This window comes from Stylophora pistillata, chromosome 8 (genome assembly GCF_964205215.1).
Source record: "Stylophora pistillata chromosome 8, jaStyPist1.2, whole genome shotgun sequence".
Classification (NCBI taxonomy): Eukaryota; Metazoa; Cnidaria; class Anthozoa; order Scleractinia; family Pocilloporidae; genus Stylophora; species Stylophora pistillata.
In genome coordinates this window covers 1588770-1610399 of record NC_142526.1, presented here as the reverse complement: position 1 = coordinate 1610399, position 21630 = coordinate 1588770, and the positions used below count along the sequence as shown (strand labels likewise).

The 21630-nt window shown below is 36.5% G+C and overlaps 5 protein-coding genes and 1 long non-coding RNA gene across 8 annotated transcripts; 3 read left to right on the top strand and 3 right to left on the bottom strand.

Moving 5' to 3' along the window:
- The first annotated feature begins 367 nt into the window (after positions 1-367).
- On the top strand, positions 368-928 carry LOC148724396 (uncharacterized). The gene has a single exon (XM_088730316.1). It carries the CDS (start codon positions 368-370, stop codon positions 926-928), a length of 561 nt encoding a protein of 186 aa, XP_088586442.1.
- Positions 929-4590: 3662 nt separating this feature from the next.
- On the bottom strand, positions 4591-5241 carry LOC148724395 (uncharacterized). Its single transcript, XM_088730313.1, has one exon. The coding sequence runs from the start codon at positions 5239-5241 to the stop codon at positions 4591-4593; it is 651 nt and encodes a 216-aa protein (XP_088586439.1).
- Positions 5242-8652: 3411 nt separating this feature from the next.
- On the bottom strand, positions 8653-18812 carry LOC111346284 (uncharacterized). 2 transcript variants are annotated; one of them, XM_022953579.2, is made up of 5 exons: positions 18519-18812; positions 12614-12873; positions 11870-11984; positions 11459-11781; positions 8653-10555 (listed from the first exon to the last, which is right to left on the bottom strand). In XM_022953579.2, the coding sequence occupies exons 1-5, from the start codon at positions 18613-18615 to the stop codon at positions 10367-10369; spliced, it is 984 nt and encodes a 327-aa protein (XP_022809314.1). In that variant the 5' UTR covers positions 18616-18812; the 3' UTR covers positions 8653-10366. The 2 variants fall into 2 exon arrangements, with proteins under 2 accessions (XP_022809314.1, XP_022809326.1); XM_022953591.2 differs by having other exon boundaries at positions 10391-10560.
- On the top strand, positions 13814-15249 carry LOC148724394 (uncharacterized). Its single transcript, XM_088730200.1, has 2 exons — positions 13814-14140; positions 14297-15249. Exons 1-2 carry the CDS (start codon positions 13831-13833, stop codon positions 15247-15249), a joined length of 1263 nt encoding a protein of 420 aa, XP_088586326.1. The 5' UTR covers positions 13814-13830.
- LOC148724393 (uncharacterized) lies at positions 15719-17469 on the bottom strand. The gene is made up of 2 exons (XM_088729717.1): positions 17238-17469; positions 15719-16999 (listed from the first exon to the last, which is right to left on the bottom strand). Exons 1-2 carry the CDS (start codon positions 17349-17351, stop codon positions 15962-15964), a joined length of 1152 nt encoding a protein of 383 aa, XP_088585843.1. The 5' UTR covers positions 17352-17469; the 3' UTR covers positions 15719-15961.
- A 135-nt stretch (positions 18813-18947) lies between the features above and the next one.
- Positions 18948-21630, top strand: LOC111346305 (uncharacterized). 2 transcript variants are annotated; one of them, XR_002696372.2, is made up of 3 exons: positions 18948-19053; positions 19839-19922; positions 20258-21630. It is a non-coding gene; the product is annotated as an uncharacterized LOC111346305 (long non-coding RNA). The 2 variants fall into 2 exon arrangements; XR_015990450.1 differs by lacking the exon at positions 18948-19053 and having other exon boundaries at positions 19061-19922.

The following is a 21630-nucleotide window of genomic DNA, read 5'->3' as shown; positions in this document are numbered from 1 at the left end:
GATACAAGGAGAAATGTATGTAGACGAGATTAGAGATTTTGAGAAGCTAGGTAATGTGAAAGGCACAAGCGGGATTGTCAGACTCCGGCCAGTGTTTATTGATGGTGTTGTGAGAGTTGGTGGCCGCATTTCTGAAGCCCCCATTACGCAAGGAGCCACGTACCATATGATTATTCCTCCAAAACATCATGTGGCTCGATTACTGATTGAAGACGCCCACCAGTAACTAGCTCATGCCGGTCAGGAACACATGCTGACACAACTGAGTCAGCAATTTTGGATACCCAACGGAAGATCAGCTGTGCGAAAGGTCATGCAGTCCTGCCTTACTTGCATGAAACAGGGGGCAACCAAAATGGAGCACACGATGGCTGCCTTGCCAACATTTTGCACTACAGCTTACGAGCCATGCTTCACTCACACTGAAGTTGACTACTTCGGCTTATTCAACGTCAAGAGAGGGAGAGCAGTAGTCAAGAGATGGGGTGCAATATTTACCTGTTTGAACTCTAGAGCGGTTCATCTGGAGTTGGCTACTTCCTTAGCATCGGATTGTTTCATTAACGTTCTTAGAAGATTCGTGAATCGAAAGGGGCCACCTAAATGTATTTACTCCGACAACGAAACCAATTTCGCTGGGGCCGAAAGAGAGATCATAGAAGCCATTGACAACTGGAATCAAAAACAGATCCAGGACGAACTGCTACTGAAGGGATGCCAATGGATATTCCAACCACCTAAGGCTTCACATGCTAGTGGTGTTTGGGAGAGGCTTATACGTAGCACCCAAACGGCCAGGAAGGCCATCCTGAATGAAAGCTTGGTGGAGGAAGAGGTGTTAGTCACAGTATTCACCGAGGTGGAGTCAATCTTGAACTCTAGGCCCCTCTGTGCGGTTCTGACGATCCGAATGATTATGAACCCTTGACGCCCAACCACCTGCTACTGCAGAGAGCTCTCCACGCTTTGCCGCCTGGTTCCTTTGTGAAGGAAGACGCTTTCGCAAAAAAGAAGTGGAGGAAGACGCAAATTTTAGCTGATAATTTTTGGAAAGGGTGGTTGAAGGAGTACACTCCTACCTTACAGGAGAGACAGAAATGGCAGAAACCCAGACGACATGCAGAGATTGGAGACCTCGTACTACTGATAGATGAGTGCTTGCCAAGGGGGCAGTAGCACATGGGTCGAATCGTCCGGGTAGTTCATGGCAGAGATGGACTTGTGCGAACGGTCGAAGTGAAGACTGGAGCGTCAACATCATTAGTGCGATCCATTCAGAAACTTTGTCTATTAGAAGAGTCAGGAAACCTTTACCAAGATTGAGACATTGTGCGTAACTAATTTCGAATAACTTATTCCTCGGACTTTTAAAATAATTAAGGGAACCCGTGTTGAGTTATTGTTGTAAGGCTTCCAGGACTCGAACTTAAAAAAAATTTCAAGTCGCCTTTTGGCGACTATCAGAGAAAAAATGGTCGTCAAATGTAAAAATGCAGTCGCCTGATAGTACAAGAACAAAAAATCAGATTAGAGCCTTATTTAATTGGTATTGTTGCTCGCGGCTTCTGGTAGATTGTGGCTGCGATTGTGGGATAGACCGAAATACTCGATCTTGAATGACTTAAAACATGAAAACACAAAAGGAGAAACTCGGAGAGACTTTTGCATGACAATCTTAACTTAAGCAGTAAGCGAAAAAAGTAATAAGAACATTTCAGGGTTACTTTAGGAAAGAGAATGTGTCACATCGCATGCAAAAAATCGTAAGATACGAAGGCATCACACATTTATCAAACATGGCGGATAGCCATTTAGTACCGGACCTCCAGATCTCAATGTAAATCCGCTGGTCGGATTACGCTGATTCTCTAGAGCGTATTTTCGCTGGAAAATTAATTTCTCGTGACCTGAACCCGGGATTCCGGGATTTTTGATATTTTTGTGCGTTTTAGTTTTGAAGTTTTTGTTTTAGTTTTGTTTTAGTTTTGTTTTAGTTTTGAAGTTTTGTGCGTTTTAGTTTTTAGTTTCTGGTTGAAACTACAATCAAGCGGTTCGTTGAGATAAGGATTTCATCTGCAGAACCCTGTCCATCACCAGACGTACCATCGGAGACTGTGAGATTAGTGTTACCCTTCAAGGACCAGTCGTCAGCTAATCATGTTAAACAACAACTGAACAGTCTAAGCTCGAAGTTAAGCGTGACTGTCCAACCAGTGTTCGTTAGCCCTAAGCTCGATCAACAGCTTAAGCAACACGAAATTAAGCCCCCTATTGTTAACCAACAATGTGTCGTTTATGAATTTAAATGTAACCTGTGTGATGCAGGGTATGTGGGCTATACTCGTGGTCACTTACACGAGCGCGTAGAAGGGCACACAAGGAAATCATCTTCTATCTACAAACACTACCACCTCCAGCACAATAGTGAAATGCCTGAACGCTTGATCGAGCAATTCAACGTCATCACGAAATGTAACGGCAAATTTGATTGCCTTGTTAATGAAATGTTGTATATTCGCATGCGTAAGCCAACACTGAACGTGCAAACGGATTCCATCCGCGCCAAGGTGTTTGTTTAAGCCGTTCAGTCTAATTTATGCTATTCTTGTACCTTTCCTTATTTGCATGTTTTTAAACTAGTCTTTTGATAATGGAGTCACGATGACCCCGAAACGTCGAGTAATAAATCTTTCCTGGTTTTTTCTATGTTTTAGTTTTTCACAGGAAATTGACAACACAATCAACAGTTGGTTCATAGAGAAAACGAATGTCAGGTTTTAGGTTTTTTTAATGTTCTCAGTTGTTCATAGTCGCCAAAGTGGCGACTAAACTCGAATTTGTAGTCGCCAAGTTAAAAGTTTTAGCCGCATTGGCGACCGTATCGGTCGTAATCTCGAGTCCTGGCTTCACTAAGTTGCACATGGGGTGGGGTGTTACTGGGTTCCCTTTTATTGTGTTTTCCCTCCCTTTTTGTCACTTGACATCATCACATGACATCAGTCGCTCATGAATGTTCCGTTTTTTGTTATGTTTGGGGAAGCATGTTCACTCGAGTAACGAGGTCCGATAAGCAGATAGAAACCAATAAAGACGAATTTTGGTCGTTAAGGTTTTGGTGGCTACAGGAAATACACCCATTTGAATTATCTAACCAGAAGTTTCAACATTGTCTACCTTCTTAAAATTCAAATAATTGTATTTCATTACATGATAATCAATAAAATCGACAACTTCATTGAAATCATTGCTAACCAAATAGTTATCTTCATCTTCAACCTTTCTTCTGAAATCTAATTGGTCTAACCTCATTGTAAGTGGTTTACCAGGTTTCTTTAATTGACAATAAATGACCTTTTCATTGTTGATAATAATGATAAGATCGGGGATTCCTTTGTGGTAAACCTTTGGCATATTTTTATTTCTTCCAAGAACTTCACCAAAAGTATGAACAATAAGAACTTGTTGATGGTTTTCATAATGCTCAAATATTTTCATCATCAAATCATATTCACTCATGTTAATTACTTATTTAATTCTCAAAATCTTAAAACTTCAGGTTTTTTATCTTTATCATTTTCAACTAATGACATGTCTCCTATTTTTGATAAATAATTGAACAATTCTTTTTCATTTGGTGCGTCTTTTTATTGACACAATTAATCTGTCTGGTTTTTTAATACATCTCATCAACATTCTATCGATAAAATAAATATTTAGAGGTAAATTAAAGAAATTTGATGATTTTATATCTTTTATTAATTTATTCTTTGCTTTTATAATATAAAAATTAATGTTTCTGTCGTTTCAATCACTGTTTTAATGTCCATTATATATTATATAATTTACATAATGTATAATATATAATATAATATTATATATTATAATATTATAATATTATAATATATTAATATCATAATATATTAATATTATAATATAATATACAATATAATATCATATAATTTATATAATATACGACTAAAATAAATCACTCTTTCGAAAGAGTCCATTCTAACCCAGATTGTTCTTTATTGAATCTTGATTATCGTTCTTCAAAATTTTCATTGTTATTGATTAACAAACACCAACGATATGAACGAATATATTGGGAATATATTGATTTAAAAGGTGGATCCTATGATAATGTTCAAAATGGAGAAATTGGTACTGTGGGAGAACTTTATGACGAAAAAGTTAAATTATGTTGCTCAATATACAAATCAACAGATGAAAAAGGACGAAGTCATTATTCAGCTAAAGTATCAACCATGGATGGTTATTACAATATGGGTAGAAAACCAAAAAAACAAAAAGAACCAAAACAAGAAATAAATGGAAGATCCAACCAACGAACAAAGAGAAAGAACAAATGGTTTAACAATTCTTGGTTTTATAACTACCATAAGCATAGCTATTTATTCCATCCTCATGAATGTACCTCTTGTCATCAAAACAACTCAATGACGCTTTTCTCCATGACAGGACGGAAAATGCGTGCACTGTAAGTACCTCCCGTTGTCCCATACATAAATTTTTCTAAAGCTTTGTGTGGGATAACGAGAGGTACATACAGTGCACGCGCTTTCCATCCTATCATGACTCATAGCTTCGAAGTTGATGTTTGTTACTTCGTATGGTTTTCATTTTATGATATATTTGTTTATAATTAAATAAAACCTCTTTGTAGTTTCCACGTTTGATATATTTTCTTACAACATCTTTTTTGATACCCTTAGCTGTACGACTATCTTTACCATTATCTTTAATATAATTATACATCTTCGATCGCAAACCAATGAATTCAACTATTGGAAACCCAGCCGCTTCGTCTTTCATTTTACCAATGACTTTTTTATTTGTTTTATCAAAGTATTGAGAAGATTCATTGTAATCACTTTTATCAAACATCTCTTTATCATTCCAAAAGTTTTGGTACACATCTTGAGCTTCAATCTCGTAAGTCAATGAGTCAGTATCAGTGAATAACAACTTTGATTTGTCACCATACTTTTTCCGAATATATTTTTGATGAAAATCATACATCAATGTCTTTGAAAGATCAAGAATACACATCCCAACATAAGCCGGCCTGTTAAGGGTTAATGTTTCTTTTATCTTGTGTACAGCAACGAGATTCTCATTGAATATTTTGCTTGATACAAAAGTCGGTCTTGATGCTAATTTCAACAGTTTTTTCTCGTCAGTGACAAGTCTTTTATCCACACGCTTTTCTAAGTTTTCCATCGTCCTCCCAAATACAGAATTATTCATCCGAGTTTGAAAAAGTCTTTCTCAAAAGCACTTTTAGCTTGGGTTCTCTTCTGTGTATTGAAGTCGATGTATTGTTTTATTCACGGTGATTGATTGAATTCAAGTGCTCTATGAGCTTTTTTCAATTTCATTCCAAGGTTGAGATGTAATAGAAAATTTCGGTAATGAAGTGCGTATCTCTCTTTATTTGATAATGTTGGAATCAGTTTTGATACAGGACCTGTTGATATATCAAATTTATCAGCTATTTGTTTACAATATGTTGATAACATGTCCTGTGAGACTTTGATGTTTTCCGGTGCGAGTGGATAATCATTATGTAAATCATGCAATTCTTCTGGGCATTCAAGATCGACTTCCAATATTAATCCCTTTTTACTTTCTTCAGTATAAACTCACAGGTTTGTTTTATCTATTTGTTTTTGTGAAAGCCATTCGAATCCACCAGTTGGAAGGTATTGTGACATAGCCCAACTATACAGATTATTAGCATCAAGGTACATTATATATTTCGAAGGTTCATTCTCATCATAATCTTTCATGCATTTGTTATTCACTTTTCCATATCGAGTAGCAATATAACTAGTACCTCCTCTCAAACCTTTTTCAATGAATTGGAACATGTCAATATCAGTCATTAATTCAAGTTTGATATCAGTCATTTTCAGCATGGCATCCCAAGATAGTCCAGGGCTTGAGATATAGTGGCAAGGGTCGAGTTTATAATATTGAAGACAAGTTTTTTTCTGAAATTCTCAAATACATCAGCTAACAACAATATGTCAGACGTGAGGTACAAATCATGATAATCATCCATTGATTTTAACTTAAAAGTTTTCCATACATTTTGAGCATGTTCATATTCATCATCTGATATGTTTTCATTATTCAGTATGCTGTAAAATTCGTCTTTTGTTGGAAGTTCTGTGTCATTGAATTTATCAAAGCTGTCCATGTAATCCTAACGATAAATACCTTTTTTAGTCATAAGATCGAAAATTTTATTCGTAAATTTCTCTGATGTATATTTGAAGGCATCTTTGGCAAGATTATTAACTAGTTTATTAAGACTTCAGCTCATGAATTGAAAGCTCTCAATCAAAGTAAGATGACTCCCAACCATGAAAGCTATATACTTTTCCATGTTATTTAGGATTCCATTGATATTCATTTGACACTCCTCTCCTTTTTTGTTTGTGTATTTATTATTGTTAACAATTTCTCCAGTTTCTTGCATGATAAAATGAGATCATAACCTCTCAGATTATGAAATATTAATGGTATATTTTATCACTGATTCGAAAGTTCAAATTTCAATCTTGATGAGCTGAACCTCTGAATTCCCCAGTTATGTGACAATGATCTCTAACCCGTGTGTCTAGTTATCAGTATATTTCTTTTCACAAATGTGGCATGTATCAGCGTTTTGAAATTGTTTTCATCCTTTTTCATAATTTTGTGAGGTTTGTTAAATTTGAGCATGTAGAAATGAAAATAAACAATTTTCACGGAGGGTCGTGGGTTCAAATCTGGAAACTCGATTTTTTAAATTTGTTAAATTTGGATTTAATAATCTTTTTACAATATTTAAATTCTTCAAGCATCTGTTCCATGAATCTGTGAACAGCTTTCTCACCACGATAGATGATAATAGGTTTTGTATATCTATCATCATAAGTACAAACAACCTTATAACTATAACCATGGTCAGTATGTTTTTTGATAAGCTTCAGTGAAAAATTCATCACCAGCTGGTTGGCAACCTTGTCCTTTTTTCTGTTATTGCTTCAAAATAAGCGTAGATAACAAATGGAACAGGTAGTTGCTTGTGATAATTATTGAATTTCAATATGTTGTTGTCTTTAGTCGGCATCTTTATAGCTTGAGCTCCATTTATTATGAGACAATTAGCTTTATGATTAGTTAATACTTTTTCAGAGCTGAAACACTGCAAAAAGTACATACAAAAGTGCTTTTTCTCTTTATGTTTCGTTTGGTTATACATAAATCTTTTGAAATCTTTTATTAAAACCTATTGTGAGTTTTTCTCTTCTGTAATCAATAAAAGGTTTAGATGATTTTCTTTTCTCTTCTTATTGGCGTATATTGGATATCGTTGTTTATTATCATAGCCGAATACATGGATGTTGATATTGTTTTGCTTTTCTATTTTATTGATTTGTTTAATAGCTACTGGTAATTCAATTCCTGAGTAAACCAATGTTCAACTAAAGCTTTATCAGCCTTTATGATCCTCTGGAAATTTTTCTCTCGTGGCCATGGATTTAAGTGTCTGATACGACAACAACGGAAGCATTCATTATCAGTAGTTTTCAAATTAATTAATCCTTTTTTCAGTACCATTTCTCAGTACTGGTGGAAGTTGAATATTAGAAGATTCCCTTGTAGGATTATACAGGACAGTATTAAGGTAGTGATTATCAACAGATTGGGTACTCCAGCCAGATCCCTCTGTGATATATATTGCTTTGTTAATTCTGAGGAGTCTTCTATTTCTGTTTCATTTATTATTGTCTGGGGTTTACTATTGAAATATACTGTTTTTGTTTCTACTACACCATGACCAATATGCTTCTCAAAGGTGATCTTTAGTGTCTCTGTGAATTTGAGACCTTTCATATCATTCGATATCTTTTTAGTATATCGTCCAACAGCCAATCTTGTGCTCTGCATTTGAATTCATGGATTTTCGTAATTTTCTTATTTGTATTTCATATGATTTAGTGAATCCTCCAAAGCCTTATTTGTCTCATCAATTCTTGTTCTTGGTGATGGAATAGATTTCTTTGTTCTTGGCAGAGGGACAGGCTTCTTTGTTCTTGATAGGGGAACAGGATAATTAATAATGTTGTCTTCATAAGATTCAACCACCTATTTAACATTCTTGAATGATGGAGCGAATTTAATTTTCTTGTTGAGTGTTTTGGGTTGATATCTTGGAACAGGTCTCAAGTTCATTATTATGCGAACGAGCTGGTCTTTTGTCAGCTTCAGTAATTCACTTTTATTCATATCTATATCATATGTAGATATATTTTTTCCATATTTTCTATACGCGATTTTTCTTTAAGTGTATTTTGGTTTTTTTGTTGGATTTTGTCATCCGATTTTATTCATATTTTGTAGATGTAATTTTTCTTTAAGTGTTTTTAAAAACTGAAAACAGGTTTTGGAATTTTTGATGAGTCAGCAATTTTGAATTTTGATGAGTCAGCAATTTTGAATTTTGATGAGTTAGCAATTTTGCATGTAATTTTGCGCGCAATTTTGTGCGTAATTTTGGGATTTTAGGGGCCACAAAATTGATGTGCTAATACCCCCATTTACTATACTACTCTGGTTAATCAAAGAAATTTGAGCAAAAGCGTTTTGTTCGTATTTATTGCAACTGTCTTCCTTTTCCAAGCCCATCTCTATGGCTTTTCGCACCGAGTGTTTCATTCACGTATCAAGTATTAACGAAGCTACATTAAAATTTTCCGAACAAATGTCATTTAATCTCCACTATATCAATCACCAAGGGATCGAACAAAGCTTCAAACTATATTTTTGGCACTTTATATTTCATTGGAGGTGAACTGCCTTTAATCGTGCAAATATATAAACTTTTAATTCAAAATGACTTTTCGAGCAAAGAATAATTATCAAAAACCTTTGAAAACCTCTCACTACTACACAAACGGCAACAGTTACGCAAACTCTTCAGCCTGCCACAGCTAACCTCTTACATGAAGACAAGTCTCTACTTGCTGTAAGATTTTATAGGGAAGAGCTCAGACGTCATCACTTGATTTGCTTTAAAACGGAAAGTTAATCTTTGCAATTTATAATCAGTCAAGTGTTTGTGCTTGCCTAGTAGAAGAAGCCATGAAAACCTTTTTTTTTTTTGTCTACGACCCTGGGTTTAGCGGTAGTTTTTTTTTTTTTTTTTTTTTTTTTATTTATTTATTTACAAGCACCACTTCCGCCGTTTCCCAATTTTCGTACACCTTTAAAAGATTGCCTACATCATTGAAAAGAGCTTGCTAACACGTGGCAGAAGGAAAATTACTGAGGGATAACTTCACGAATCAAAAGAAATTAAGTTTAATTTGTGAATGGTTTCGTGGGTGATCTTCTCTATTCTCATTAACTTTTTCTCTCTAACAACAGACGCTGTGTTCACGAGTTCCTGGTAAGTATGAAACCAAACTTGTTTGTCCGCAACATAAAATGATATTTATATCAAAAGAAAATTATGGGATATCTCTGTACGCGAGGAATTCTGTTAAAAACTGTATTATTAAAAACTGGATAGTTGGATAATGCACTTCAAGACTTTTTAGTCGCTTGGCCATTATGGTGTATGAGCCAATATAACATAATCTAAATCTGCACATTGTAACATCCAGTTTCTTCTTACAAAATAAAGTCGAGAAGATTTGTCTTATATCTAGGGGGGCATTTTTTTTAATAAAACAATTATTCCACACGCGCTTGTTGGATATGAGATGATTATAGCCAACGAGGCGCCTCCTTGGCTATCTATCATCTCATATCCAACGCGCGCTCATGAAATAATTATTAATTATTAAATGTTAAATTTTAATTTTAATTTAAATTTTAATTAAATAATAAATTTTAATAAAGTGCTTCTGTAGAATAACTGAGGATTAAGCATTGAAAGAGTCAAATAAAACATCAATATTGCCCTATTTTGAAACCTGTTTTGGAAGCAGTAACTCAAAAATGACTTCAATATCTAATCCCGAACAGAATCACTAGGAGTTTTTATGGATATGGATTTTGTAAAGCAAATATTAAGAAAAGTAAATATGGTGCGATTGCTACCATCTAAGGCAATCGACTATCCTCGTCATCGCATTAAACTGATGTAGCGATTGTATTATATGATTATAGCCTTCTCAGTCACGTACATAAAACTGTTTCACAATGCATTTCTACTGTTGACAAAAAACACAGTGACTGTACCCATCTACTATAACACAAAGAAAGTACTATACTACGTCAAAAGCTGTTTCACCATACTTTCAAGGTGACTTGAATTGTTAAGTTAGTTTTTAAAGCCGCTGTCTCTTCAGTTTTTCTCGTCTAAATCGTGAGGACAAATGATATCTCCTTTAAGGTCATCAAAGTTGATGTGACCATAACCACCAGAACTCTCATCTACAAGTCTGACTTGTGCATATTGACCAATAAACTCCTCTACGTCCCAGCTCTTACGGTACATTGTCTCCAAACAGTTTCCTACCTCCTTTCTGACAACCTAAACTTAACGACAAGCATAAACAGTTTTTAAACCTTTGTTTAAACGATTGCTGGTGCATCTAACATGAGTATAACCTACATTCATTTACTTGCAATGGTATAATCTTAGGGGGGAAATACTATTTCGAAGGAGGGTAAGCCAAAAAATTAAAAAGTGAAATATAGAGAGCCACACGCCAAATTGGTTATCTCGCGGACTCTCCCTTAAGTAAGTTCACAATAAGCCATTTCTAAGTAAAAAAATATTTAATTTTTTTTCTTTTCTTTTTTTTTTTTGTATTTTTAGAGATTCCTACATTCTACAGGCGAGAGAACAGTAGGATCCGTAGTCCTCTACTAGGTTCATCCACCTAACCTACTCATCCCACCCAAGTGTGGACATCCACCACACAGTAATCTCGTGCGTGGGAAATTAACGTCCTCTACCCCTAACCCTGCAGGAGACGGGACCTCCATTTCTCCGTCCCTATCACAGAAGACTAGAATATCTAACCATCTCTTGATGTTATAGAAAGTTAGCATGTTCTTCCCAATTATTTTAAGACCTTGAGTGTTGGTCCGGCCGGGGCTCGAACCCTCGACCTCCCGCATAACAGTCCAGCGCTCTATCCATGGAGCTAACCGAGAGTAAAACCAAACGTTTTCGACGCGCGGTTGTTATCAGGCTCATCATCACTTACCCAAATAATGACCAAGGGTCGAAAATGTTTAGATTTTACTTTTTTAAATATTTTTTCCCCTATAAAATTTTCATTTGAAACCCAAGCGAACTTTATGGATATCCCGAAGCTCAAAACAGTTTCGCAATTTTGAAAGCCAATTCTCTGATACCTTGATCAATCCACTAATTTGCTTTAAAAGAATCAAAAGACTAAATAATAGTCAAAGTGAATAATCTCACCTGGCTGTTGACAATAAGCTCCACATGAGCTTCATTTACGGTACATCCCCCACCAATGAGAAACGAGATATTCTTGCCTACGATGCGAAAACAAGGTGAGGTGAGAGTTCCCTTGGGTACGTCAGGTCCATCTAAATGCAGCCGTCCTGAGGGATCGCTCTCTTTGGGCCGTTTCTCAGCTCCCCCTATCCACCAGTTCCCTTGCAGATTGGCACTTTCTCTGCCGCGAGATTTTGTATTGTCACCAAATGTTGGCTGATAAATGAAAGCTCTGCCTGTCATTTCCCAACCGCTGATTCCATCTTCAAAGTCAAGGCTGCAGGCTACATTAAAAAAAGAAAAATAAATTTTCATCCTCCCCATAATTATCATTCGATATTCATCCCACTTTACAGTTTTGTGTTTAATTACCTTTCTTGCAGTATACACCAGTGAATCCTAAAGGACATTTACAACGAAATACTTTATCAGTGTATCCAGCTTGACATGTGCCATTGTTGAAACAGGGACTGCTGCTACAGGGATTCTGTTGAAGACAAAATGGCTGCGTATCATAAACATGCCTGGCTATTTTACTTTATCTGGTTATCATGTAATCTCAAAGGGACAATTTTTGCTGGAACGGTAACTTCTCGTGGCTTTTTAATAAAGTAAGAAGAGACAAGAAATAGTAACACTTTATATGTCATTAAACCAGAAAATCTGCCAATCGCGGTGCTCGATATTGGGTTTCGTGGGTAGTGAATGGGTCCCGTCATTTTAGCCATTTCCATCAATCTCCGTTTCTAGAACTACCATACAAAGGAAAGGTCACCAAAGAGATTGATAGGCCAATCTTCTCCTATTCATACCCGTACTAGTTCTAATCAAGAGGGTTATTTCATCGTTTCACAGCACATTTCTCGATAGCTTTATAAAGTACACTGTGTAACACTTAAAAAAAACATTTGGTAGATTAGCAAGCGTCTCGAGCGAAATGGCGCTCAGACGATTTCAAACGAAATCAGGTCAAAACGTTCCTCAGGGTACGCAAAGCAATACTGAGAGATCACTTTAATTCAATACTTGTACAAGAATTGTAAGGCTAGTTTAAGAAGTAATCTGTCAAAACAATAGCCCAGAATAATTTTTCATTTTCTAAATAAGTCACTTTACCTCGATACTGAGATGGGTATAATCTTCTTTACTCTGAAGGTCACGCGACCAGCCTGGACTTTCGTTTGAAGCATTATTCAACTCACAATTGTAGTTTCCTCCTTGAGAAGGCCCAATATTTATGGACACACAATTGGGCTCCATATAACACAGCACATTACAACTGCCTCGATGGGGCACCTCTTCAAGCCTGATCAGATGGCCCGTCATAACTTTGCCCTCTATGGGTTCTTTGAAAACGATGGATCGGCATTCTTCACCTAGTTGGTTTGCAAATAGCAGAACACGTTCATGCACTGTTTTGGTTTAGAATAAGATAATGGCAGGGCAACATCTTTAAGAAATTAATTTTCCTCCCGAGACACTCGATAATGGTTTATTGCTGCCTTATTGTGCTCTGAGGGGTTTTCCTGCAATGTTATCCCAGGAGTCTACATGTCAGCTTTGTACTGACGAAATAACTTGTCTTAGCAGGTATATCTGGGATTTTACCGTTAGATTTTGAATGTACACTGAATCAGGTTGTGAAAACCAGAGGGGAGCTACCCGTCAAAGAAGAAAGTAATTAATCTACATCTGATCGCAATAATAGCAAGTATAATAGATATTGTAAGAGTTATACAACGTTTTTGAAAGACATGTTTCGGCATGCATATGCCATCTTCAATCAATGTGTAACTGAGTGTGAACAATTATAGAGCATACAAGTAGACGAATAAATTATTTACCAAAAGCGGGTACTAATTACAAAGTGACACCAAGATATCAAAGGTGTAAACTAGAACGCTAGTAATGGGTTATGATGCTTTATTATATGGCTGTGTCTCACAAGTACTGGGAACTACCGAATTCACGAATTTGATTGGCTTAAATCAATATTGAAAGCAGTCTAGATTTTCCTCAGTTTTGGGTTACCGGCATCTAGACCGGTCTAGAAAAAAAAAGGTACAAAGAATATAGAATAATTGGCATATAAGACGCAGCCATATAATAAACATCTTATTAACCGAGCTAGGTCGGTCTGTCTTGGAGAAGCTTGACCTCGGTCGCTGGTACAGACCTCAGTGCGTTCGGTCATAGTTAATCGAGGGGACTGGTTATGAAAGCCGGCGAACTTCAAAGGGATAGCTTATTGTTTTGGTTTTTCGAGTTCAACCTAGCGTGACCGTGCATCACATAGATTCAAGATGGCATCTCACATGTGAGCGTTTGTACTGATGACTGCACGTTTTACGTCTGTAATATTACTATTCCTTCTTAAATACTGCTTGTATGTATCTATAAATGAAGAAGGAATGCCCGGAGATAACTGCTCTGTTTTTGGTTGCGGCTCGTCCCGCAAAACGAAAGGAATCGGCATCTGGAAACTTCCTGCCCCTCGCAATGCTGAATACAAGAAATGGCGAGAACTTTGGCTAAACGAATTGACCAAAACACGCGTTGTAGACAAAGATTTCAAGCGCCAGATCGACAATGATCGTGTCTTTACGTGCGAAAACCATTTTAGGCCCGAGGATATTGAGATTTGTAAGTATTAAATGCAATCTTATAAGTTTAACTACACGCGATCCTAGACATAATCTGCGCGGTGCTTAGGTGCATAGCTTATCAATTAACTTGAGCTTTGATAAACTTCAAACGTTATATTCTGATTCTGTTTGTTTGTGATTGTTTCTACTCTAGTTCAATCTGAAAAGATGCAGAAAAAGAAACCGAAGTTTGGTGCCTTGCCAACAGTAAACATGCCGAAGCGTAGCTTCACAACACCAGTAAATGTGCGTCCACCTCGAAGCGCAGTCAACGAAATCCCAGAAGTGGCCCCTAAAAAATGCTACAGTGACTTTAAAGATCTAGTAAAACGAGTGAAATCTTTGAAAATTCTAAGTGAGTGGATCTTAGAGGCAGCAATCGATCGAATTGTATTGACAAAGAAGAGTTCTCTGCTTGTGTTACCAAAGATTCAGCTCACCATCGATGATAGTCTTGGTTTTTCTGTGTCTGTGTTTGGATGGTTTCTGCCAGATGATCATGCGATTCATCTTGAAACCTTGCGATCCGTTATGAACATCACAGTCTCTGAACTTATCAAGAGAATTGATGTTCTCTTGATTTGCCCTGGAGTGAGACCATTTGAACTGTCATCCGATATCGAACACCACATTATACCGAAGTCAGTGGATCCGTTATTCAGAGATGATTCTGAGATATTCCCACAGCTGGAATATTGGAGAACACGGGACTGTGAAGTTTTGGTGGAGCATGGTGAGCAGTGCTGTGTTTGCTACAAATACTCTCACAAGTCAGAGGTGGATCAGAAAGCAAAGCAAAGAAAGCTTGCAAAGCCTGCTCATTTGTTTGCTCCAGTCTCTCACACAACACTTAATGAAGGGATGGAATATGTGCTCACTGAGCGCTTTTGCCAAGATCCCCTTGAGGAGTATTTTGGGAACCAGAGGAAGCTTGGTAGGAGAAGTGACAACCCAGATATGCGTCAATTTGGTTACAACAATAACACCATCAGAGTGCAACGCGTTGTCACCTGTCAGTCTGATAATACCCGAGGCAGGAAAGACAAAAACAAGGCATGGGTTAATGTCTCAGATGACCCTGTCCCAAAAAGGAAGAAAACTAAATAATGCTGACATTGCTGATTATTATAACCTGTGTATCTCCAAATGAGTGTGTATCTAACTTAAAACATAGCTTAAAACTTAGGAAAATATAAAAAGTATCAATTTCTTGTTTTGTATCATAGGGTTATTCATAAATATATAGTGAGTGATCTTGTAATTTTAAAATAATACATTAGAGTGAGCATACTTATTCTGTGAGGATTTTGGATTAATAGTTATCTTAGAGACTAATCCCTTGTTTTGATTATCCCCTAAAAATATTTTCTTTCATTGTTCAAGTGTGCTCACTCTATCAGGTTTTTTGTAAATTTGTAAATAGCATTATATCATAACACTGTTTTATTTGGTGTTTCATAAATCAATAGGATTAATTGTTCCCATTTATTGTTGGGAAAGGTTTCTTACTTATCTGTAAACAGTCTGATATATTCCATATCATTTTCATATCAATGTATTCAACTCACAAACATCATTGGTTTTAACAATTGTGCTTTAATAATTTAATATAAGTTTTAATAATATAATACATAAGGACTGACTTTCAAACATTTGCCTCCTTTGTATTTCTACTTGAATATTTGTAGCATAATTCCTGAAATACATATTCTAGGCACAGCGTCAGTCAAACTTATTATGATATTTTTTAAATAAAACAGGAACATTAAATTTACAGAAAAGTCTATTTGTTTTGGGAATTTAAAGAATATTACAGTAATTAGTCTGTTGATGACCTATTGATGTCCTTGCGAAGAGCTTTTGATTTCAGTTGTTTCAATCTAATTTTGTGTTTTTGAATAACGTCCTTCACAAATGAAAAAGAACGAACTCTAACATACAAACTAATAATATTGTGGAGAACATCTTTGGCAACATGGCTACTAATCTCAACTTCAGAGTCGGCTAACATGGCAGAGTGAGATGCGACAACAGTTACATCATGCATTGATCTTGAAATAATATTAGCTAAAGGAATGTTTTTCAGACTGGTTTTACGTGTAGCTTCCCTGAAATAGTGTTCAGTTCTTTCAAAAACAGACTGAGCATTTCTTGTGATCTTCCACAGTCCACCTCGATTCAATGTTGTAGTCAATCTCTGATCTTCACCAATAGGATTGTCCCATTTCCCAGCCATTATCAGTGAGATTGCGTGGTCATTTTCTAGTGTTTTACTTGCTTGTTTGTGCTTGTTATGTAGCTTATGTAGTACATAACCTCCAATATACTGTAACCCTGACTTCTCTTTATCAGATAATTTCGTCAATGGTTCACATGTGTGAGTTTCTGCTTTTTCTTTGCTATGTGTTAAAAGGCAGTCGGCCACTTTTGAACAAAGTAATGTAGCAGAGTTTCTTGATAATCCTACAAAATGGCTCGAAGCATGCAAGACTATGCTAGCGTAAAAGGCTGCATAAAACCTCTCTGCATTTCCAGACTTTGCCAATTGAATATAAAGCCCCTGAATTTCAGAAAATTTAGGTGTTGAAGATTGTAGAGTGTTGCAGTTGTAGGACCATATCTCGTCTCTGTTTACCTTTGGATAAATTTTGCTGTCTCTAAGTTTCACTTTAGCATTGCCAACGATGCTTGCATACGTTTCCACAGTTAATAGATCTCGATTTTCTGGTTTGTCTGTCTCAGTTTCTTCTGTTTCTTCTGTTTTATCGTTGTGTTTAACAGTGATGTGACGTTTCAGTCCGCTCTTACTCTTGCATTTCTTTGGACAATGAGGGCAAGTGACGCTCAGTGGGTGAACCTGCAAAACCAAATTCACGATCAACATCACACACTACTTAGGTTCATAAATCATCTTTAAATCAACAGCTGATAAAATAACGTTTAGGCAAGAAATGGTTTATAAATAGAGCCCGAAATAAGAGTGATTGATCGAAAGCATGATGTCGAAACCTAGTCTGTTCGACCTTCATGTTCAATCTTCCTTTTTGACGTTTTTAGGCTATATTTTAACTATTAAAACAGATTCTATAGCTTACATCAGCAGCTGCTTCTCTGAAGTGCTCATCAAGGTCTTCTTCTTCTTCTAAAACTCCTAAAATTGCCTCTAAATCGTCTCCAAAGAAGAACATGTCATCACACGCGTCCGCCATGTTGTTTTTAGATGCACGGTCAATGTCACGTGACGGTGCATCTCAACCTCAAAACCCAAACAATAGGCCGGTCCTTTGAAGTTCGCCGGCTTTCATAACCAGTCCCCTCGATTAACTATGGTTCGGTCTGTACTGGCGACCTCGGTCAAGATTCTCCCATACAGACCTCCCGCTTGGTTAATATGAACTAAGTAATTGTTTGTTACTCAGGTTTCATTTTATTTATATAAAAAGCTTCTTTGAGTTTTAAAACAATTGAGTTGTTAGCAGAATGCAGAATACTAAAACAAGAAGGGGAGTATTTGTTCTGACAAGAAGGAGATGTGTTAAAATGCTTAAAAGTATGCGAGTTTTTATCGCTTTCCGTGTGCTCCTTTATCCTAATAGAAAAGTGGCGACTAGTCTCGCCAATATAACGGGAATTACATCCCGCACAAGAAAATTGGTAAACTACCAAGGATTTTAGAGTATCAGGAATACGATCTTTAACATTAAACATGTTTAATGATTTTAAAAGGGGTGAAAACTAGTTTGATATTTAGGTCCGATTTGCAAAAGCGCTTAGTGAGTTGTCGGAGTTTAAGGTCCACTATTTTAGAATAATAGCCGACAAAATGGAGTTTAAAGTAACGTGTATTATTACTTTTGATGCTCTAAAATCCATGGTAGATCAAAACCTGAACTTAACAAAAAATTACAGCATCATAGCACTTTTCTAGCGTTCTAGTTTACACCTTTGATGCTTTGGTGTCACATTGTTATTAGTTCCCGCTTTTGTATTACATCATATTGTAAATAATTTATTCATCTACTAGCTTGTATGCTATATAATTGTTCACACTCAGTTACTCATTGACTGAAGATGGCATATGCATGCCGAGTCATGTCTTTCAAAAAAGTTGTATATTTCTTACATAATCTGCATCTCTTCTAAAGTCGATCTTGGCAGAAAGAACTATTAAAAGCGGCAAGGAACCCCGCTATGCTCGATATGTCGGTTGCATAAGTCTATTGGAAAATTTAATCACTGTCTCGGGTTTTGCCAACAGCGGCACTACAGGGTATTTTTCAGTGATAAGATGTAACAATTAAAATTGTTCCATCACAGATCTCTCCTGAAACTAGACAAAGCAAATCCATCGTTTACAAATTTCAAAATTGACTTACCGGAACATTCAGAGGAAATCGGAATAATGATACCGCTTTGAAAGAAGCTTAAAAATAAAACGGCAGCTTCAAGTTTCGTTATGCACGTTTCTGCCATTCGTTTGTTTTCTAGGATAAGAAGTTACCAGCCAAGCGTTGAAACAGCAGTTTGCATTATCTTAACAACGGCCATCCTCTGTCCTGCTGAAGGTGGAAAATTGCTGCCTATGTGTTCACGAAATGTTCGCAAAACTTGAACTGACTGCAGTTGGCTTGTTCAACAATTCGTGCTGTTCTTCGTGGCTAAGACAGGTGCTGCTTTAATGATTATGGATTATGTACGATTCTGGTCACAAAGATGCCAGCGGGGAATAGTCATTAGCTATTCAGCCAATCAGACGAAAGCGATGAGTAAAACAATTGTATTGCCTTCAAAATAGCTCTATTTGAGGAAACCGTTACTCGAAGTCTTTAGCATCCGTGAACAACACTTCTGTTATTTCATCGCATGAGTGGTAGGATGTTAAGCTCAACTGCGGCTGTTTCTCTAAATACGGTAACATTTCACAAAACATACAACCTTATGGTATAGCGTTACGTACCAAAGTTAAATAGCGGCTTATTTCTTAATGAAGGTCTAAGCTATTATTCGGACTGAATGACGAAGATTGCTTAATGTAAAAACAGGAGCTCTTTATTTTGACGAGCAATGTTAGCAAAGGCTAACGATACAACAAATTTCTTGGAAATACTGATTAATGACGCATCCTTAAGTTAATATGATGACATATCGTTGACAGCTACGCTTTTCACGGTCACGAATTTGTCGAGTCGACAAAAGAAAAATTAGCGAGGAGCAGGTGTCTTGCGGCGTTTTACGAGAGGCTAGATTTAGCCTAATGCGAAATGAAAATGCAAGTAAAACAAACGTCACTCTTACAGGAGCTGTTGACTATTATCAAGCGACTAAACTTCTGTGCATGAACGAGCCATATTGATGAGCGATAGAAGCGTATTGAATCGAAGTGTTGCTTCTCAAACCCTTACGATTAGGTAGATTAATTTGCATAGATGATTTTATAATCTAGCGTAAGAAAGTCGCTTACTATTGGTTTAACAGAAGTTTCATATGCATGGGGCAATAAAGCAGCTAAAAAAACAACTTCCAATAGAGAAATGTCATCAATGACTAAAGAATGATAGTCACTAGAGAGCTTAGGGGTAGGTCATGTTGGCATCAACTTCCTTGTGTGTCTAAAACAGTTTTTTCATGTATTTATGAATGATGTGCATTTTATGTGCTTTTACTAGTTGGGAACATTTGTTATTTTACTTGTGTAGAATGCAGGCATGAGAGAAGCAGTGAGGAGGACGATTCAATGGATGAAGACTCGGCTAGCTCTGCCAGCAGTAGCAGTAAGAAAGGTGTGCAAGGAGTTTGTGTTGCAAAAGAATAAACAAACAAATATCAAATAATTAAATAAATACACTCACACTACGCTGGTTTAAGTGACTGAAGTGTACAATGCATCCTAACTTTTTTAGGGGAATAAGTGGAAGTCTTTATGTATGGAAAAATTTGCAATTAATTGTTTACTTTCGAGCACATTCAAGGCAGATACATGAAACAGCCAGCTAATTTTTTGCAATGGACCAATAACCAATAACTGACAGGTTTCACAGTTTACAGTTCTTTACAACCGTATACATATATATGGTTGTAAATGTTTGTTATTCAATAATATTGTTTTAATTTATAGATTCTAAAGGGATAGCTTCAAGAAAGAGAGGGACAAAACTTTTTGCTATTCACATGCTCGAGAAAAACTATGAAAGAAAGTCAGACCGGAAGGAAAGGGAGCTCCAGCTAAAAGCAGAAGAGCTTGAACTCCAGAGGAGGAGGTTTAATGCTGAAGTTAATGAAAGAAAGGAGAAACTCAAACTGGAAATGGAAGAGAGAAGAATGTTTTTAAATTTCTTGAAGGATAGGTTGTAACTCATTGGTTATCGATTGTTACTGTTGTTGTGTTTGTAACCCAGGGCCAGGTTGTTTGAAGTATAGACATAACCAAGGGTTACCAATTTGAAGCTTTAAACTAATAATGAACTGAAACTCTTTGCAAAGAGGTTTTGTCTGACAGTTCAAATCAACTAACTTACAGTTTACAATCAGATATAATGTGCATTTTTTTGTATACTTTAAGGTGGCTCGTACTAGTTTCCTCGCGCGGGGAACAGATATCTCTTGCGTCATGCGCGAGAGAAACGTGCGAAAGAAGCGCGAGATTAAAAGACGAAAATTTAAAACAAAGATAGCGGCGCGACGATTTTTTTCTACTAATGTGAAAAGTTTACCTGAGAGTTTGTATTTGAAGTGTTGAGCGGCCACTGTGAATGCAGAGATAGAAACTGAGATAAAGAAAACGATTTTCCGAGAAGTAAAGGTTGCTTCACTTCCCATTTAAAAGAAATATTCAACAGATATGAAATCTTGCGACGGCGAAAAAAGAATAACTCAAGTGAAGGATAATCTACCTGAAGTGGAAGAAGACTTTGAAACTGCAAGGAAAATAATATGATACAGCCAGACGTCTTGTGTAGGATTTTTAAGATGAGCTTGGGAGGCTGTCTTTGACGGCTGTTTAATGATTTTCTCAGCAGTAAAAGTCTGTAAACATCAGATCATAGGTGCTCTCGCGAGCACACCCAATTGTCAGCGGTAGCTAAAACACATCATGAGCAAATGTCGATCTTATAGAATCCAGATTTTTAAATGCGCGAGAACGCGCGTGGAAATTGCTAAACTCACGAAAGCTATTGCATGAAAACAAGTCCGGTGACCCCTTCCTTTTATTGTTCCAATATGATAATAACTTCGAAAGGAATCATCAGAAAAAAAAAAAAAAAAAAAGGAAAACTCTACGGAAGGAAATTTGCGATGTGTGAAAATTGCCTCGATATAATTTGTTAAAATCTTTGTGCATTTTCCTTTTCAAGTGCCAAAAGCAATCACTGAAAAAAATTACGAGTCATCGGGCTAGTTTTCGAATTATTTAAACCACGAGCTCGACTAAAAAAAAAAGAAAAAACTTCCACAAAGCAAAAATTCTTAAAAATAAAGAAATCATTTTCT

What these genes read in the sequence shown, in the direction of transcription:
- LOC148724393 (XM_088729717.1), bottom strand. Translation starts at nt 17,351, where the DNA reads ATGGCGGACGCGTGTGATGACATGTTCTTCTTTGGAGACGATTTAGAG. An exon ending in TCAGAGAAGCAGCTGCTGAT is followed by an intron (nt 17,000 to 17,237) that starts GTAAGCTATAGA and finishes TTGGTTTTGCAG; the next exon opens with GTTCACCCACTGAGCGTCAC.
- LOC148724394 (XM_088730200.1), top strand. Translation starts at nt 13,831, where the DNA reads ATGACTGCACGTTTTACGTCTGTAATATTACTATTCCTTCTTAAATAC. An exon ending in GCCCGAGGATATTGAGATTT is followed by an intron (nt 14,141 to 14,296) that starts GTAAGTATTAAA and finishes TTTCTACTCTAG; the next exon opens with TTCAATCTGAAAAGATGCAG.
- LOC111346284 (XM_022953579.2), bottom strand. Translation starts at nt 18,615, where the DNA reads ATGGCAGAAACGTGCATAACGAAACTTGAAGCTGCCGTTTTATTTTTA. An exon ending in GATTTCCTCTGAATGTTCCG is followed by an intron (nt 12,874 to 18,518) that starts GTAAGTCAATTT and finishes CAAACCAACTAG; the next exon opens with GTGAAGAATGCCGATCCATC. An exon ending in ATACCCATCTCAGTATCGAG is followed by an intron (nt 11,985 to 12,613) that starts GTAAAGTGACTT and finishes TGTCTTCAACAG; the next exon opens with AATCCCTGTAGCAGCAGTCC.
- LOC148724395 (XM_088730313.1), bottom strand. Translation starts at nt 5,241, where the DNA reads ATGGAAAACTTAGAAAAGCGTGTGGATAAAAGACTTGTCACTGACGAG.
- LOC148724396 (XM_088730316.1), top strand. Translation starts at nt 368, where the DNA reads ATGGCTGCCTTGCCAACATTTTGCACTACAGCTTACGAGCCATGCTTC.